This window comes from Rhea pennata, chromosome Z, assembly GCF_028389875.1.
Source record: "Rhea pennata isolate bPtePen1 chromosome Z, bPtePen1.pri, whole genome shotgun sequence".
Taxonomy (NCBI): Eukaryota; Metazoa; Chordata; class Aves; order Rheiformes; family Rheidae; genus Rhea; species Rhea pennata.
This window is the reverse complement of record NC_084702.1, coordinates 24,445,235-24,464,213: the sequence shown is the minus strand read 5'-3', so window position 1 is coordinate 24,464,213 and position 18,979 is coordinate 24,445,235. Positions and strand designations below refer to the sequence as shown.

The following is an 18,979-nucleotide window of genomic DNA, read 5'->3' as shown; positions in this document are numbered from 1 at the left end:
ACTCTGTCCCCTCATCCAGGTCATTGATGAAAAAGTTGAACAGGATGGGACCCAGTCCTGAGCCCTGGGGGACTCCACTACCCACAGGCCTCCAGCTGGACTCCACGCCACCGATGACAACCCTCTGAGCTCTGCCTTTCAGCCAGTTCTCGATTCACCTCACTGCCCACTTGTCTCACCCACACTTCCTGAGCTTACCTAGGAGGGTGTTCTGGGAGACAGTGTCAAAAGCCTTGCTGAAGTCAAGGTACACAACGTCTGCTGCTCTCCCCCCATCTGCCCAGCCAGTCCTTCCATCAGAGAAGGCTATCAGGTTGGTTAAGCAGGATTTCCCCAATCTTTTCCAGATCTTTTCCACTGAATATTTAGATATGGTTAGCAATGGTTGATGGATTACCAAGGATACTTAGGGTGTTGCAGGAAGAGTTGTTGTGATTCAACAGATATTTTTTTTCCCCTTCTATCTTTTGTTACGACTTTTGTTAAGATTATGACTGCTTTCCTTCAACATCCCGTTGCTCCCTTATGGAAGTCCAGCTAGTTTTCAACATTAGTTGTTGCATTGTGTCTTTCTGAATTTCCCCTGCATCATTTTTTAAAAGGAAAAGCATGCCCTCTTTGGGAACCTTAACCAAAGAGAAGTTCCACGCAGGCCCTGAGGAGAACCTGACTGATTAGAAATTTAATCTCGTGGTATTGCTGTTGCAGCAGCTCCCTGGAAGACTCTTGACAGGTGGGAATTTTAATACCCTCAGCAGAAACCCAGCAGGTGCAGTATTAAAATTAGCGATACCAGTGCCAGCTAGGTGCTTTCTCGTTAAAGGGCGATCGGAAATCCATATCATCGATGCTCTTCCTGGCAGTTTCACTGGCCACAGAGGGAATGTGAGATTTAGTAGCAATGCAACAGCAAATCCTAACCCTCCGGCATGCCTTCCCGGCAGGGAGAAGGATGCTCGTGTGTATTCCTGTGCCTGCCTCTCCGCTGGAAGCACCTCGCGTTTCCTCCTCGCTGCTAGCTGCCCGCCACCGTCTCCTCCCAGCCGCGGGGCGCCGGCGGCGCTGGGGAGCGCTGGGGAGCACTGGGGAGCGCTGGGGAGGCGGTTCCCCCTCCTCCGGGACCGCGGCGGGCGGCGAGGAGGAGCGGTTTCTCGCAGGAGAGCTCTGCCTGGCCTCTGCCGCGCTCGCCTGGAGCTTGCCCAGGGTAAACAGGATCCTCGGAAAACAGAGCTGCCAGATGGTGATAAACTTCTGCTGAGCATAATATAACACTGATAATTTTTTCCCAGAGGCCTGGAAAACTCCAGACTTGGTGGCTAAGCAGGTAGAAAGCAACTATTTAACTGCATGTTGAGAACTGTTTCCTGCCTTTTTTCCTGCCAAATTTCATATCCTTGCTCCAACATGTGGAAGGTTCTAGATTTCTTTTTGGCATTTTTTTTAACCACTTACAAAAATACTATTTTTTTTCCCTCCTAACCCTGTTAGAAGCAACTAACAGCTGACCCATTTTTGTTAAAACTTGCAGAAATGCTGTGAAGCAGAGGCTTGACCTGGAAAATTTTCAGCTTGAGCGGTTTGGCCAGGCTGTAACTGCCTAATATTTTCCGTTATGTGTTTCTGTTTTCATTTAACCTTAACCATGGAGGCAATGATTGTGGACTGTGAAAACTAATCGGTAATTTTGGAGGTAATACATGGTGAAGTACTAAGTATATGATGTTTCCCCGCAGCCCAGTGGAATTACTGAGGAGGAATTTCAAAATGCTTTTGCTGAGCACGTCGGATTTGCTTGCCAACGAGTTGTTCAACGTGCTTTAAAAGCGTGCTCGCGTTACAGGAGTGCTTAGCTGTGGTTCTGATGGCCACGTTGTCTTTGTTCAAATGCAACCTGCAGTAGAGGCTAGGGGCGTTTTTTTAATTGTTGTTCAGTTACAACGATTTTGCTCATCTTTCTGACTCGACAGAAAAACGTACAGTTACTAGATCTTAAACAGATCATACAATGCAGAAATCATCAAGCTGCTGACTCATGGACACATTTCCCTCTGCTGCCAGCCAGGAAATAAGTTTCTTCACAGTGCATGTGTGTGGTGTCTGGGGGAAGGGGCTTAGTGATCCTGCATGAGTCAGGTCTTGAAACTTGCCTTTTTTTTTTTTTTTTTTTTTTTTTTTTTTTTTCCCAGCGGCTGCTCAGCTGTCTTGCAGATACCAACACTCCTTGCTTTTTGGCTTCCACCATCTATTAAATTCCATCTATTAAATTTCGTATTTTTTTAAAAAAAAAAATCTCTTCTTAGGCTTCCCCCATTTGTTTTTACATATTTTTTATTATTTCCATATTACTTCTGAGATGCCTTTTGGCTCTACTCAGCCAAACTCTGCTGTTTTTTCCCACTGGCAGCCCAGGCTTAGTTTCTGTGGGTTTCCTGGGTTGGGAAGCCTTTGAAATGTGGAGAGCAACAGCAGAAAAAATAACATTTCTATCAGCAAAGCTGAGGCTTGTGCTAAGTCTGTGTGTAGGTTTTACTTTCTTTAGATTTTGCAAGAGTGGTCTATTGCTAATAGCTTCCTCCCCAAGCTGCACTGTTTCAGGTGTGTGTTTTTTTTTCTTCAGAAGGTAAAAGGTGAAAAAACAGTGCATAGGCTCCATTGCTATGGAGCCTTGCTATTCTGACTGTTACCTCACTTGCACTGCAAACCTGTTTATTTCGGCATCTCCTTGGCTGTGTTTTGCTTTAACAATAACCTTTGCAGTCCCTTCTGTTTCCCCACTTTTTTAGAAAATTCAGGAAATACTCTCCAGTCTGTGTCCAGTATGTTTATGCTGCTGTATTACAGTGGCTCTTTATGCTACGTCTCCTTTTCTGGCCTTGTGGTGTGGCGTTGTTGCCTTTGTAGTGCCAAGCTTCTCGCAGGATTTCAGCAACGATGGTGTGACTCTGCTCTACCTACTGTATGGCCTGGTGTTTATGTTAACTTCTTAAGGAATTGCAAGTTTGAACCTGTAATTCCTCACTTACTAGGAAACCTTCTGGGAAGGTATTATATTTAATATATGAAATGTGCTTTGTCCTTATTTCTGAGTTACTTGCAAACCTGGATTTGAAGGCATGTTTGGGAGGCTAAGGAGCAAGAGGGGATCAGCCTTTCTCGCACAGGTGCCCGTGACCTTGAGGGAGACGAGATGCTCAGGGGCTGTGTTACAGCCGTGTTAGTGTTTTGGATAGCTGCCCTAGGACATCCTGCACTCAGTGTGACTGCTGCAAATCTGAGTGCTTGTTGCTTACGTGCCTGATACGGACAATTTAGACATTCTGAAAAATATTAGATGTTGCGCTGAGGTTTGAAAGTGTGGTGTATGGCAACAGTTCAGTCTCTGTGTGGGACTCAGGGACTCTAAATTAGGCATAGGAATGCCTGCCTTTCTGTAAAAGTTTAGCTGCGTTTCCTGCAGCCTTTTGGCTACTCAAGTGGAAACTGCAGCACCAGTCACTGAAGTAATGCGGAAGGTTTTGGGACCCCTTGATGGGTGACTGACACTACCTTGTGCGTGTTCATCCAAGTGCTCCTTGGCTGCTATCGCCCTGCTGGTGAGAGTTTACTATTAAAAACTGAGTTTCACGTTGTGTTGCAGAGAATTGTCCCGATCAGAATCCCCGTCTTAAAAACTGGAGCCCTGGACAAGATCCTGAAAAGAGAGTTTTTATCAAAAAGGGGGATTTGTTTCGTCTGGATTCAGATGCTACAGTACATTCTATAGTTATACAGGATGGAGGTATGTAATGGCACAATAAACAAGAAGCTTCAATTTACTGTATACTTTTTATTTTGTGATGATATGGAAAGTGTATTGGAATTTTGTATTGCAGCTTATAGACTCTGCTTTTACTTTTCAACTTGCTTCCAAGCCAGAAGCATCAAACATTAAAAGGATGAATGAATGCTCTCATGCCCTTTCAGTGGGGCAATCACGTGGCTTGCAGTAGGGTATAGTAAACGAAGGCTTGCGTAGTAGCTTTCCAGGTACAGGATCTTCTGGTGTTAGTCATGGTATGTTAGTAATTCTATGAAAATGGCCCAAAAAAAAAAAAAAAAAAAGAAAAGGAAGAATAAACTGAATAAACTCACAAAATTCTTAGGTTACTCACAGTTATTAGGAGTTACTTTCTAAAGTATTCTTAAACGTATTTAAAAGCTTAACTGCTTATTTCATGGGGGTGGAAATTAAATCTTTTCTAATTTTTCTGTTGCTCTTATTGGAGAACTGGGTTCTTTGAGTCTCCTTTGATATTACTTTGACTTACGAAAATATGTTTTTCTTTTAGGGTTACTTGTTTTTGGTGATGATAAAGAGGGTTCTAAAAATATTACTCTGAGAACTCGTTTTATCCTGATAAAGGATGGTGGAATGCTTCATGTTGGAGCAGAGAAATGCCGCTACAAATCCAAAGCAACTATCGTTTTGTATGGAAAATCAAATGAAGATGCTGATGTGCCAGAATTTGGCAAAAAATTTATTGGTGTGGGCCCTGAAGGGACACTGGAATTGCATGGGCGCCAGAAGGTATCATGGACTCTTCTGTCGAAGACCATAAATTTCTCAGGGCTGGCCTATGGTCATTATACATTTAAAAAGAATTTTTCCCGAGGACTAAATGTGAGAGTGATCGATCAGGATACAGCAGAGGTTTTGGAAGTATTAAAGTTTGATACTCATCAGTTTTCAGAAGAAAGCTTGAAACTCCAGAACTTACTGAAAAAAGGAAGTCCTGGTCGCATAGTTGCTATTGCCGTAGGAGATTCAGCTGCTAAAAACCTACTGAGGGAAACTAGATTAACTATTCAGAATCTTCTGGGAAGTAAGTTTGTCACAGGATTGAGTTACAGGTAAATAATTAATTTTATCTCTTATGTTGAGTAAAGTTTAGTTAGACCTTCTGCCCTCTTTAGGGGGTTTGTCAAACTTTCACAGTCCCAGTCCTTAAAATCTTATAAGGATTAATTATCATTGTAGTATTTTGATAATGCAGAGGATGATAGTTAACAGATACCTGTATGATAAGTATTATTAGTTATTCATAATTACTGTCTTTTGTTGTTCTTTATATAAATTAAATTTAGGTACAGTGAAAAGTTATTTCCTTTCAAACACATAGATAGCAAATAGGTATTAGGTAAAGCTTTTAATGCTTATGCTTTGATATTTGGAAGTTTAAGGAATGACAAGCTAGACAAGGCCTGCAGAGAAGGGAAGCTGATCAGGTATGTCAAATTTCTCTGTATATCCATGCCCATGCGCTACTGAAACCAAAGTGCAGTACCCCTTCAGTTATTCTTCAAGGGAAGTGGTCTGTAAAAATACTTTATTATCAAAATGCATTTGTAAGGTATTTTTGTAATTTTTGCCGTTCCTTTCATTCAGTCTGTTGGGGCTCAAGTGGTGGGACAAATAATAAGATATAATAGTACAGGTGAAACAAGTTATATAGATATCGCAGGAAGTGTTAAAGCAGGAAACTTGAAACTACTGTGCCATTCATTTTGTTATTGTACATGACTTTTTGCAGTGTATGTTTTGACTCTGGCTTGCTGCTCTATAAGTTGACAATAAGTGTGAAGGGGCTATCAAATCGCCTAATGGTTTACCGGTTCTTCAGCTTCCATAAAGATGGTTTTGTATAACCTTTTTTGTTTCTCAGAAGATGAGCAGTGTAGTTTTTCTGCTCTATTTTTATCCCTTGTTATCCCCTAAAACCTGAATTCCAGTTATTTTTCCTTCCTCTACTTTGACAAAACAGTATCAAATATCAATCAAGATTACTTACTACAACTCTGATTTCCTTCAGAAACATGTTCTTGAAAATAGCTGCGTAAGATCTGGCCATGTGGTCCTGTGGAAAGTACTTTCAAGCCTGCTTGTGAAGCAGTTTTGTTAGAGGCACTGAGACCTGTGTGGCCCAGGATAAGCGCCTCTTCTGAAAGCTGAGAGGACTATGTGAAAGTGGTTTCTTCCCGTTCCTGTGCAGCCAGCCTTAATCTGAATGGCAGGTTCTGGAGTTTACCTCTGCCCATGACTGCTGCAGGAACTATCCCAAAATGAGGAACTTACTTAACCTGCTGCCATGAAGTAGATACCTTATATCCTTTTTCTTCTGTTTTCTGCTGAACTGATTCCTGTTTATTTTCATTAGTATAAAAAAAAAACCTCTTTAAGCGCACAAAATTTGGTTATTTCGCTGTTGGTCTGCTCTCTGCAGCAGAAAATGGACAAGTAACTCATTTCTTGATGGTCACTAACAAAAGCAGGGTCATTTCATTAAACTTACAAAGCTAGTAAAACAGAGTTGAGCATGGTTATTAAAAACTGCGTTACGTCCTTCTCCACTTCTGTCTCTTCATCTGAAATAGGATGTGCTAAATTCTGAACTACTTATTTTAAATGCTGATGTATGAAATGTTCGCTAGTACTATGGAAAAGCATGACTAGTATATACTATTCTCATAAATGTGTTGAAACCAAACAGTTTAGTTTGGCCTTTTAAACGCAATCATTAAGAAGACTATAAGAGGGGCTGAAATAAAGGCAGCTAGATCTTAATGGTGGCCTTAACAGTGGTCTTAATACCTACCTTTGAATCAGTCATTAGCAATAGACTAAGTCCAGCTAACTGACCCTGTTTTCCTTTGATTCAAACCTTAATGATACTTTTTTTCCAGCTTTTTAATGATGTTCTAGTCTGCTGCCTCTGCATGTAATTATGATATTATGGAGCAGTAAAGGACAACAAAATACTGTGATGTTCAATTTGGTTGCAGCTTTCTGTGCTACACAGTTCATTTTCCATTTTCAAAAACTTGGATGCATTGAGTAGAGCTGTAAGGAAATGGAAACACATCAAGGACAGTTCCTGGCTCCCTGCAGGCACCTGGCCAAGATAACTGTCCAGCTAAGGGAAGGGCTAGTGGAAGGGAAAAAAATGAAACCCTTGGCCTCAGCCTTCAAAAACCTCCACAATCACCTGTCCAAGGGTTTTAAGAGTATACTTTTTTCTTTTTCCTTTTTTTTTTAATGAGTATCCTGAAAGATTCAGAAGATCTTGCCAGCCAAACCCAGCGGCTGCAGCTGGACGCGTGCGTCCCTCCCAGCCTGATGCAAGGAGGTCTCCTGGGACTCTTGTGTGAACGAGGCTTACGGGCAGCGGCTGACAGAGCTGCTCGAGGCGCGTCAGTGCTGCCTCCTAATCTGCCCCCACTCCAGTAAGCCTGTTCGTAAACTGGAGCCAGAATTGCTTCTATCACTCGTCCCTTGCGGTTTGTTTTTGCTTTTCTTAAAAAAAAGTGAAGTGTCTTGTTGGACGATGTACAAAAAAATGTATCTGAAAGGCTTCTCTTCTAAATGGAGTGATCTCATATTTGCCAGCTTTTATGTAGAACATCCAAGTGTTTTAAACCATGCTTTTTTTTTTTGGGGGGGTGGGTATGCATGTCAAGTTTTTTTTTCTACTGCTTTTTAAAATGAATTTGGGAGAGTAAACAAAAGGATTATAAATACCTTTTGTATTCCTTTTCTTGTCCTGTACCTGTTTGTGAAGAATTTCTTTAGGGAGATTATATTTAAATATTTACTATGGGTTTTTTTTTTTTTTTTTTGCAGGCAAGCCTGGGCTTTAGTTGGTGTGATAGGTGGTGGAAATTCTTCTTGTAATGAGTCGGTGAGAAACTACGAAAATCACAGCACAGGTGGGAAAGCTCTTGCTCAGAAAGAATTTTTCACAGTGGATGGTCAGAAGTTTGTTGTGAGAGCATACAGCGAGTGGAATGAAGGTAGGAAAGCATTTTGGTAAAAACTGTGAACTGGGGAAAAATAAGAATCTGTATATGCCTTTTTTTTTTTTTTTTTTTGCTTGAACTGTTACTTGCAATTCTAATTTCTAATTTTCTGTGAGTTTTGCTTTTTGCCACATATGCGGCCTGGCTGTTGGATTAAGTGCAAGGACACAGTCCTCTTCTAGTACAAGTTTTTCTCTCAGTCTGAATTTTGATTTCAATTTAAATTTTTCTCAATCAAAATGTGCAGTATGTGTGAAGCATTATATTAAGAGGCAATTACTGTCTTCATTTTCAGTATATTAGATAGGAATAAGGATTCTAATAAACCACTAAAATAGATTTCTGTTTCTTTTAGCAATCTGTCAATCATATATATTTTAAATTTAAGCTTCTGAGATGTTGATTATGATCCTAAAGGGAAAGCAGTGTGCAAGCCAAGAGAAGCATTTTATTTGTTTTATGAGTTCCTGTTCTTTTTGATGGTGAACTTCAGTTCCCTCATCAGCATTAGGCAACTTTATTCAGAGTTGGTTCTCTGGAATAAAGAGCCTGAAAACTCTACCACTCATTTGCATTTAACATTTAGTTCTTTTTCAGTAGGACTTTTGATCTGGGCTTTGTTGTTTATGGGCAGTTGTCTTTTTCTGCTTCTGGAATTACTGAGCAATACTGTTTCTTGCATCAGAAGAATTTTTTTAAGGTAGTCAAATGCTTGGTTTTTAAAGTAGTTGAGCTATTTTTTCTACTCTTTTTACTACCCTTACATTGCTTGCTGTGGCCCTATGCAATCGTACTGGCTCACATTAAAAAAAAAGAAGAAGAAGAAGAAAGAAAAAAAAAAAAGCTCACCAAATATATATTTCACTTGCTGGTACTACAAAGGTAGGCTGCATTTTATAAGTAAGCCAGATCCAATTCAGTTCTTCATTGTGCAATAAATGCTAAGTGAAAGTGAAATTGCTCAACTTAGGCAAATCCATCAGAACACAGTGAAATTGCATGTGCGTGTGATCTAGGCTGCCTGACTTTCATTTTATGCACAACTAAAAAGTTTCCTTACTTTGGCTCACCAAATCCTTGATTACATCTGCAAAGTTTTAAAATGCAAAGTATCACTTTAAACAAGCAGTGCTAGTTAGATGTACAAATTGTTGCTGTCTGATATGTGAAATTTTTATTAGATTTTACTAATATTTGCTGATTTTTTTTTTTTTTACTGATACAGCTTTTACTGTCATTGTTAATTTCATATCTTCTCTTCTTTTTATTTGAGTTCCACAAATAAAGCAGATTGTAATGGTATTTCACACTGTCACGTTTCAGAGCAGAACTGTACTTTAGAGGATTTTGAAATGTATGAAGTCTCACAAATTTCTTATTAGTCAAAACTTAACCATCTTCTTAAAGATAGTTTGAAATAGAGGAGAATAGAATCTCTTATTGTATTTACTCCCCTCCCACTTTTTTTTTTTTTCCATTTTTATTAGGTGTCCCAATTTCAGGGTTCCAGGTGGAAGCTGTGGGTGGAGTGATACTGAATCTTCTGGATGATGTTAGTAGCTGGGAGCCTGGAGACCGGATCGTAGTTGCAAGCACAGATTATTCAATGTATCAGACGGAGGAATTCACTCTCCTTCCCTGCCCGGAGTGCAGCAAACAGCAGGTCAAAGTCAAAGGTATGGGAATGGTCAGCATTTCCTGAATCTTGTGCGAGATACGTATAAGCGGTAATGCACCGCAAACAGGTCCTTTCCGCAGGAGCAGTAACAGCCTGTTAATGTCTCTGTCTTCCTTGTTGCCGTATACAGGATTGTATAGTTCCTCTTACTGTAAAATTGCCCTGTGTAATGTCAGATCTGCCTCTGACCTCTGATGCTTACCATACTAACCTTTCTTTTACCTTTCTTCCCAGGGTCTGTGAATGCTTTAGTTTTCATCCAAACATGAATTATAGTAGTGTTCTCCTCTTAGCTGCTTTCTGTCATTTCACTAATTTTGTAATAAATATTTGGATTGTTGTTTTGGTCATTGCCATTTCCTTTTTGTCTGTTGTTCTTCTCATCTTCCGAAACATATCCTTGTATTTTTTTCCCCCATTTTTATAAAAGGGGAGAAGAAAGACTGTCATTTTTGAACCCATCTTCCCTTCCTCCCTCCATTTCACATGTGCGCCACCCTCCTCCCCCAGAGAAATGGTTATGAAAATAACTGGCAGTTCCAAGCCTGTGCCTGCACAGGATGTCCCAGGCTGGCTGCAATTTGTTTTCTCTTTGGGCGTGATGCGCACAAAATGATCATACACGCTATTGCCCGTTTCCCTTTTCGCTCTCTGACTCATGCCGTTTGACTTCACGGCGGCCTCCCAGGGGATCGACTCCTTGGCTCTGCAGACCAGCGTCCTTCCCTCCTGCCACCCTGCTCTCCCTCCGTGCCAACCCAGCGGCCTCCTCCTCCTCCCGGGAAGAAGGTCCGTCCTTGGCCTCAGAGCTTGGGCTTCCTATGTTACTCTCTTCTGGTGGTCTGCAGAGTTAGCTGCAGCTTAGCAGGCTGCTTCTGTTCGTCCCATTCTCCTCTGTAACGTCCGACTTCCTCTTCTTCAAACAACTCTTAGCTTCTGCTTCTGGGTTCCCAGCGCTGCACTGGGTACGCCCTCAACCTTTCCTGTTCCCCCGTGTCTTCTGGGACTGCCCGTTCATATGTCCGCTTTGCGGTGGTGTTTGTGTCCCACAGCGTTCATGAGCTTGCTAAGATACGTTCTTCTGCACTGTGAAGTCCTAGACAGGAAAAAGTCTTTTATAAATATATATGTGACATCAGAGAGTACCAGCATGCATGAAACCACAGAGCTGACTTAGTGCTAGTGTGCATGAGACATCCTCACTTTTGTTTCTGAGTTTCTCACCTTGTATGTGTTATTGAACTTGATATTTTAAGGTGCGAGCTTGCAGTATGAAGTTTCTGTTGCCACTGAATAGAATGTATGCAAACTCTGTTTTATCTTGAAAACTATTTACCATAAGAAAGCAGCTGCTTAAGAATATGTAATTTTTTTTTAATAAGATTTGCAGTATGGCATAAAATACAAAATTTCCTGTTTTCTGAAGATAAATGTTACCAGAACTGTTTCTAGATTGTTAAAAAGTGTTAAACGAGATAAATTAGCCCATCATATTTATTTCCCTCTTCCAATACAATATTTTTAAGTTTCCTTTTTCATAGTATGGGAAGCAGTTAAAAAAAGAACAAAGACATACTTATTCTGCAAAAAATGAATTTTCTGAGGAATGGAAAATTCGACATATTGAAGAATCACCATCATTTGAAAAAATTTTTTTTGCTCTTTTGGACCTTATGTAGTTGGAAAACAAAAACAAAGTGTATTGTTTTATAGGAGGCCTAGTTGCTGTCTCCTCACTTGATATGTGCATGCTATGCAAATACGGGAAGAACAATAGGTAAGAGTTCAAGAAGAGGAGCATAATCCTATTTTACAGCTTTATTTTCTCATCTAATTCTTAGCAAGATGCAGAAATTTAGGGTAATTGTCTTTTGAAAAGGCTTCTGTGGGATTTTTTTTGTTTGCTTTATCTTGTTTATTTTTTTCTCCCATTTTTCTCCAACTTTGGGAGTTGTTTTAGGAATGACAAAAATGGAGAGTTTTTGGTCCTTTTAGTAAAATGAAAAATATATGTACAGCGCCTAGTTTTATAATGAAACATGCAGTAGCATATTTGATCCCTCACACTAAGGTGCTCAAGTATCATTAAATGAACCAAGTCTGGAAAAGCAGAGTTTGCTTGGCTTTTGCTTGCTTAATGTTTATCAATTGCCAGTTACCGCCTTTATGTGTCTTAGCATAAGAAAATCTGAGAGCTTTTGAAAGCTTGTTGAGGTATCAGAATGAAAGATTTGTTGCTAAAAATAGTTTTCCTATGTAAAATAAGTGGTTTCATTTTTAATCAGTGCCAACACATTCATTTTTTTTTAATTCAAAATTGGTTTTGGACAGAAAATCCTCAGTTTCCTCATATGGGAGAAGTTATCGATGGAGTGGACATGAGAGCAGAAGTGGGAGTCCTTACAAGGAACATCTTAATCAAGGGAGAGACAGAAAATACATGTTACCGTGAAAAGGAGTGTCAGTTTTTCAGTTATGATACATTTGGTGGACATATCAAGGTATGAAAAACACTTTAAAGTAGCTTTCTATAGCCTAAAGGTGTGTTGAGGACAAAAGGATTAATACTGGACTTGGATTTGAAAATTTAGAGAATATTAATCCATATAGCTGCTTTGCCTAGAGGACTCTCTTCTCAGCTTTCCCAAAGTTAGATATAACTCACCAAGACTTAGACTGCAGAATTGAGGCAGGAGGGTATCAGTGTTTTAAATGCTGGAGAAACGTACTTTGTATATTGCAACTGGCAGTGTTTAAAACTTACAAGTGACTTCCCTGTGTATTCCGCATTTAACAGTGTAGAATAAAGTTCGATTCTCTTTTCTCCATCTTCTTTTCATTTCTTCCTTTCTTCTTTCCCCAAATCCTGAGTATTGAATCCTAGAACTCTACCTCAATCTCTTGAAGATACCTCAAGAATTTAGGCACCAGAAAGGATTTTTTTTTCTTTTTTTTTTACTAAGTACTGAGATGATTGTGCAGAAGTGTATCAGCTCTTCATTCACAGTGAAGAAGTTTGAAACCTTGTATTTTAAATGCAAATTTATTTGTGCTTGTTATGTGTTGGTCACAGTTTAAATCACCCTTTTTTAAACATTGGGATGCAGATTTTAGATTGAGGTGGATATAATGCTGGGAAAGCCCTTTCCCTTTTGTAGCTGCTTTTGTTTTGTGGAAGGGAAGTAGAGTGGGCTGTAAGCATGCTTTGTGTTTGAGATGCACAGCATCTCAAACACATGAAAGCATGATAAGCAGAAATGAAAGCAGATAAGGACAAACTGTGAATCTTGCAAAGCGTGACCTTCGTTGCCACAATAGGGTGAGTACAGCAGGCCTGTCAGATGGCTAGAAGATGGAGCAGAAAACAAACAGTTTGAGTCATCAGAGTGGTTAAATTGTTCCCAGGAGCCTATTCAAAATTGTGGGTGCCTGTTGCTGAACCTAGACTAAAGGCATTTTTCATCTTTTCTTAGCCTTATGTGCTCAAGCAAAGAGAGCTAGACATTAACAAATATTCATGGCCTCAGGGGTTTTAATCAGCCTGGAATTTCTCCTGGTCATGGGGACAGTAGTATAAAGGAGGTTTAGTGGCAATAGGTAATGAGGCATTAGTTTGTAGCTTTACTGCTTCTTTAGCATTCTTAAATGTTAAGAGTCAGATCTTGAAAGAATATCCTGATTTGACTATCAATCTGCATTTTAAGCAAACAAACCTTAGCTGTGCAATGAAAACCCCCAAGTATCCACTATTATTAACTTCCACCAGCTGTGTATTAAAATGATTATAGCTGTTAAATATCTGATGCAGATGACTTAGTAACAACAATATTTTTTTTCAAATTTAGCTCCTGTAGGTTTGCTGCCTAAGCATTTCTCTTGCATTTGTCTTCTATTTTCATTTGTTTTCTGTCTTCATATTAGGTTAGAGGGAATGAAAAATCATATTTGTGCTTTTTCCCTTTATTGATAAAAACCCTTATCTTCATGTCTCCACTGCTGAATCTTTTTGCTTTCTATTAGTAGCTTTACTATGCATAATTCTGAAGGCAGTTTCTTAAAAAAATTCTTCCTTAAAAAAGAAGTTCCTCTCTGAGGTCAGATTTCAGCATCCATTTGAAGCAACATAAATGCGAGTTGTGACTGAAAAGGAAGCGGTGGTAATGCAGAGGCTGGTGAAAGACCTCTACGTATCATTTTTCAGTGATAACCCACACTTACGTTGGTTTAAAGTATGTGTGAAATTACAGCTTAGAATATGTGGTTCTCTTTTTGGAGTAGTGGAGTGATCCCCATGTAGGAAGCCAGGCAATTCTCTAGTTTCATATATGAGGCAATTCTGATGAAGAATTATTCTTCATCTTTCATGAGCTCTAATTTCAAAGAGCATCCAAGTCAACAGTAATGGTATTGTCCCAGAGTGAGAGCTGTTTTGTTAATTCTAGGTTTTCTATTTTCTTGGTTCAAGCATCAACACTTGCATTCCCACCTAGGTATGTTAGGTGGAAAATCAGGTAAGGCATTAGTCTCAAAGTTGAGGTGGTAGCTAGTTGGTTGTGGTGTCTCTCAGGCCTCAATTGTGAAGACAGTGCTGTATAACATCGTTATTTAAATGACTTGGATGATGGGATGAAGTGTGTCCTCAGCAAGCTCACAAATGGTACCAAACTGGAAGAAGCAGTCAGTCCATTGTGGGGAACTGTTACTCAGAGGGGCCTGCACAGGCTGGAGAAAATGTCTGATGGGAACCTCATGAAGTTCACCAAAGGCAAGTGGGAAGTCTTGCAGCTGGAGTGGAGTAACACCATGCAAAGGCATAGGCAGTGTGCTGACTAGCTGGACAGCAGCTTTGTCTACCAGGACCTTTTATGCAAGAAGGAGACCATGAGGCAGCAATGTGCCCTTGTGGCAAAGGCCACCAGTATCTTGGGTCTCACAAGTGCAATCCAAGGAAGAGTTCCTCCCTTCTGTTTGGCACTTGCAAGACCATATTTGGAGTGTCGTGTCCTGTTTTGGACTCCCTAGGACAAAGGAGACGTGGATATGCTTTGTGAAGGTGCGCAGTGGTAGGGAAAAAGGCACCTGGAACCAAGTGGCAGCAAGCCAAATTCTCATTAGATATTAGGAAAATAAGAGGGAGGAACCAGTTGTTCTCCTGTGAATATCGGGATTGTTAGAGGTACTCCTTTGGCAACGCACTGAGCAAGCTTCTCTAAGCTGTCCCTCTGTTGAGCCAGTGATGGGACCAGATGATCCTGAGAGGTTTCTTTGAACCTGTGTTACTCTGTGATTCTGTTCAACTAAGCCTTCCCTGACTGGTGTAGGTGTGTTGGTGGTGGATGAGGCCAGTGTGGGTAGCATCTAATTGTCTGAATGCAATGTTGTTGTACATGAAGAGTATTTAACATATCAGCTGGTAAAGACCAAATAGTATAACATAGCAGTATAATGTCTGGTGAAAATTTAACTGTTTTAGCCATGCATAGGTTTTGTTTTTACTCTTACTCATGAAGGGTTCTGTTTTGTAAAATGGGATCCAGAACAAGAAATTAATGATTGCTCCAACTAGTATTGCTGGTATTGTCGCATGATACCTGTGTTTCTGGCAGAAATAGCTAATGTATTAGCTTGAATTTCCACTGGTTAAAAAGTAAATAGTTTGTTTTTCATTCTGGATGTCTCATTATATTTTTAGATTCTGAAGAATTTTACATCTGTTCATCTCTCCTATGTGGAGCTGAAGCAAATGGGGCAGCAGCAGATTGGAAGTTACCCTGTTCACTTTCACCTATGTGGGGATGTGGATGAAAAAGGAGGTTATAGTTTTAAAACTTATCTGGAAGGTCTTTCCATTCATCATTGTTTCTCCAGATGTGTGACTGTTCATGCAACTAATGGCTTGCTGGTAGGTACCAGGACAGTAAAACTATACCTTGTTGATGATAAATGTTAAAAAGAGTATTTAGAGCAAAAACAGCCTCCTTCCTTCTTCAAGTTTAAAATGCTCAGCAGCATGTTTTTTTTATGGCAATGAATAAACAAACAAGTGCAAACAGTAACTTTCTTTTTAACAGATCTTGCCGTTCTGTTTTTTTTCAGATCCTTGCAGGCAGCTAAGCTCTCCAGGCGTAGTAGTGTGTTTGTAAGGGATAAATAAAACTTCATGTTTGAGTCATCCTAACTGCTGATTCTGAAGCTTAGTTTGCAGCTGTGCCAACATAGTAAAACTAAATGGCTCTTGTCAAATAAATCCCAGTCAATGCTATTGCTAATGGCATAATGAACTTGTATTTCTGCAGATAAAGGACACCATTGGCTATGACACACTAGGTCACTGTTTCTTCATAGAAGATGGCATTGAACAGAGGAATACTCTGTTCCACAACCTTGGACTAGTCACCAAACCAGGCACTCTTCTTCCTACAGATAGAAACAGCAGCATGTGTATTGGTATTAGGGATAAAGTGTATGGAAGTTATGTCCCGGTGCCAGCCACAGACTGCATGTGAGTATTTCCTGGTGAAAAAGCAGAATCAAACTGTTTGCAGTAGTTAAATTGCTGAGCATCTCTTGACAGTATAGAGAGGAGAACATCTTCATGCATAAGCTTATGAATACAGAGACCTTAAATGTGATTCACATAGTAGCACAGTTTAGAAAAAGAATTGTTATCTAGCCTTTCATTAAAGATTAAAAAAAAATTGTTTTGTCAAAGATTGTTATTTCCTGTGGTACATGCTCAAAAAACTTAAGACTGCATCTTTATTTCAGTGCAAAAGCCCCCACATTCTCAAATTATTGGCAGTAGTTTTTCTTCATAGCATTAATCTCTTTTAGAAGCACTGAGTATATGAAATGTTTTAAAATACTGTGTACTGAAATAAAAAAGTAGCATTTCCATGACTACTTAAATGTGGGGTGTTTGTGATTTCCCTTCATATGTAAATTAGTGAATTTAGACATCAGATTAACATTTTCTAATGTGCTTATTATGAAATGTAAGAGATTTCTGTAAGGGACATAGAGCTTCTGAATAATAGTTTGTTTTTTGAATAATATTTTAGGGCAGTTTCAACCTTCTGGATTTCTCATCCCAACAATCATCTTATAAATAATGCAGCTGCAGGTTCGCAGGTGAGGCATACAGATGTATTCAGCACAAACTGTTCATTGCCCTGATGTTCACAAAATGTGTGCAACATTACACTTAAGGATTTAAAAAAAAAATGAATCTCTTGGCATGTTTGGTAGCACATTAGCCTGATAAGCACATTTTGTCTAAATGTGCATTTAAGAGAAGCCACCTTTGTTTTGGCTGGAACAGAGGAGATCTCTTCCTCTTTGTAGTTTCTCGCACTTATGCATGCTCATACACATGTTATTATGTATACATGTACATAGATATATGCATACCTGCATATATATAAATCTTTTTATTCCCAAGGAGTTAGTGCACTGCATTGTAACAGTAAGGCTTCTCTGTCTTACATAATTTCTGTCATGATTTTACTCTTTGACTGCTTTTCAACATTTGGCTTTATAGCTTCATTCTTTGAACTGAAAAATAGCATAGCTAAGATACTTTTTTAATTATTATTGACATTGTCATTAGTCATTGTTTCTTAGCATTTTTTTTATGACTTAGGCATAGAATACATACAAAAATGGAATTAGTGGAGCTGGTTTCAAAATTCTGAAATAGGTTGAAATGTCTGTAGTGTAAAAAGCTTACAAAATTCTTTTTCTGCTTCTTGCATGTCCTGTCCTTCCCTTCCCTCCCCCCCCCCCCCCGCCCTGGAGAAACATTTTTTATTTTTAATTGTCCAGATCCTTCCTAACAGTAGACAGACTTAATCAATCAAACTATTCTTCTATTTCCTGCTTAGTATCTTTCTATTTTGTTGACTGTAAGTGACATTCCTTTACCTGTTTTCAGTATTGTAGGCCAGGTTACAGGAAACAGCTGGCATGCATCTGCTGCCTAAAATTTGCAAGGACTTTTTTGCATTTGCAGTGTACCACAGAGGATGTCACTTGCTTTTGTTATCTTGGTGTATATTATCAGAGTGAGCATTTGTATATGGTGCAAAGTTTAGTAGCTCTGTTACTGCAGGCCAAGTCAGTGAACCTCCCTTGAATGGACATAAATACATTTGTCTAAAAGTTTATTGTGTTTCAGAAACAAAATACTCAAACTTTTTTCTAAAAATTACACTGTACAGCTTATGCTGGCTTAAATTTTAACACTTAACAAGCAAATTAAAGAATGCCACTGCCTTCTCCTTTGTTAAACAGTGAAGCCTATTGTAAAGCTGTATCAGCAAAGCACACTTTTCTTCTGTTTGGGCTATATATGTGAAATAATGCATTTTTGTTTCTTAAAACAAGTATTCAGAAAAACAAATAATGTTGTAAGTGCATAAGGAGCTTTCAAGTTTTTTTTTTTTTTTTTTTTTTTTTTTTTTTTTTTTTTTTTTTTAGGCAGCAAGATGTGTTTTTGGTAAAAATTACTTGCTTTTGCCAAGCATGGAACTGTGTTTAATTATATGTGGAGTAAGATTTTGGTGTTTTACTAATGGAACATCCACATTTGCTTAGCACAGTTAACTGTCGGAAATGTTGAGCTGTGCCATCATTAGGGATAGGAATATATTGTTGAGAAGTAGAGTCTGCAAGGGTATTTGGAAAATGAGTATGTTCTGTCAGAGTGAAATCTGTCAATTCTTTTAAGCCAGAGTGATTTGGCTTTTTCACCATTTCTTGAACAGTGGAGAGGATGAAAACCCTTTATAAGAATTCAGAACATGTAGTCATGCAAGATTTTTTTTTTTATATATACTTGTAGGTGTTTGCTATTCTGGCACAGTCCCTGTGCCACCTCTTTTGAGCCCAAATGCAGTTAGAATATGAACTTTTTTGGGTCTGTCTTAGCAGATAAACCTAGCCACTTTAACAGCAGGGATGTTGAAGAAGTGGAGAAAATGAACAGACACTGAAGTTATTACTGCATGTTATTGGCACAGTGCTCTGAACTGGCCTGACTTCTCGATGTGCCTTTTTTCCCCTCCTTTCCCTGAAAATTCTTTTTTTTTTTTTTTTTTTCTTTTTTTTTCTTTTTTTTGACTGTGTCACTGAATTCTTACATGAGCAGAAATGGACAAACCTTAGTCAGACTGTAATAGTAAGGAGAGAAGGGGAGACTATTTTACAGCATCGTTTACTAGTAACAAAAGGAAACCAAGTATAAACAGGTGTAATTCAGATGCAAAGATTACATGAACTCTTAATACTTTTTTGTGATTTGAAATATTAGAGGATCTTAAATATATTACATAATTTCTTTCTTACATAATTTCACTGAAAAGCAAAAAACTTTAATATTATTCACTAGAACACAGCCTTACTTGAAATTTTTTAATTTCTTATCAAACAGTTGTTCAGAGAATTTATTTTGAAGGATGCATTCCATTG

General features: G+C 39.0%; 1 protein-coding gene across 2 annotated transcripts in view; it reads left to right on the top strand.

Annotated features, from left to right (window-relative positions):
- CEMIP2 (cell migration inducing hyaluronidase 2) overlaps positions 1 to 18,979 on the top strand; it is a 49,221-nt gene that overhangs the window by 14,994 nt on the left and 15,248 nt on the right. For both annotated transcript variants that reach the window (XM_062599923.1, XM_062599922.1), the window contains exons 3-10: positions 3,638 to 3,778; positions 4,329 to 4,890; positions 7,658 to 7,827; positions 9,321 to 9,509; positions 11,843 to 12,012; positions 15,204 to 15,413; positions 15,808 to 16,013; positions 16,573 to 16,642. In XM_062599923.1, the coding sequence (XP_062455907.1) occupies positions 3,638 to 3,778; positions 4,329 to 4,890; positions 7,658 to 7,827; positions 9,321 to 9,509; positions 11,843 to 12,012; positions 15,204 to 15,413; positions 15,808 to 16,013; positions 16,573 to 16,642 (1,718 nt within the window). The remainder of the gene's footprint in view (positions 1 to 3,637; positions 3,779 to 4,328; positions 4,891 to 7,657; positions 7,828 to 9,320; positions 9,510 to 11,842; positions 12,013 to 15,203; positions 15,414 to 15,807; positions 16,014 to 16,572; positions 16,643 to 18,979) is intronic.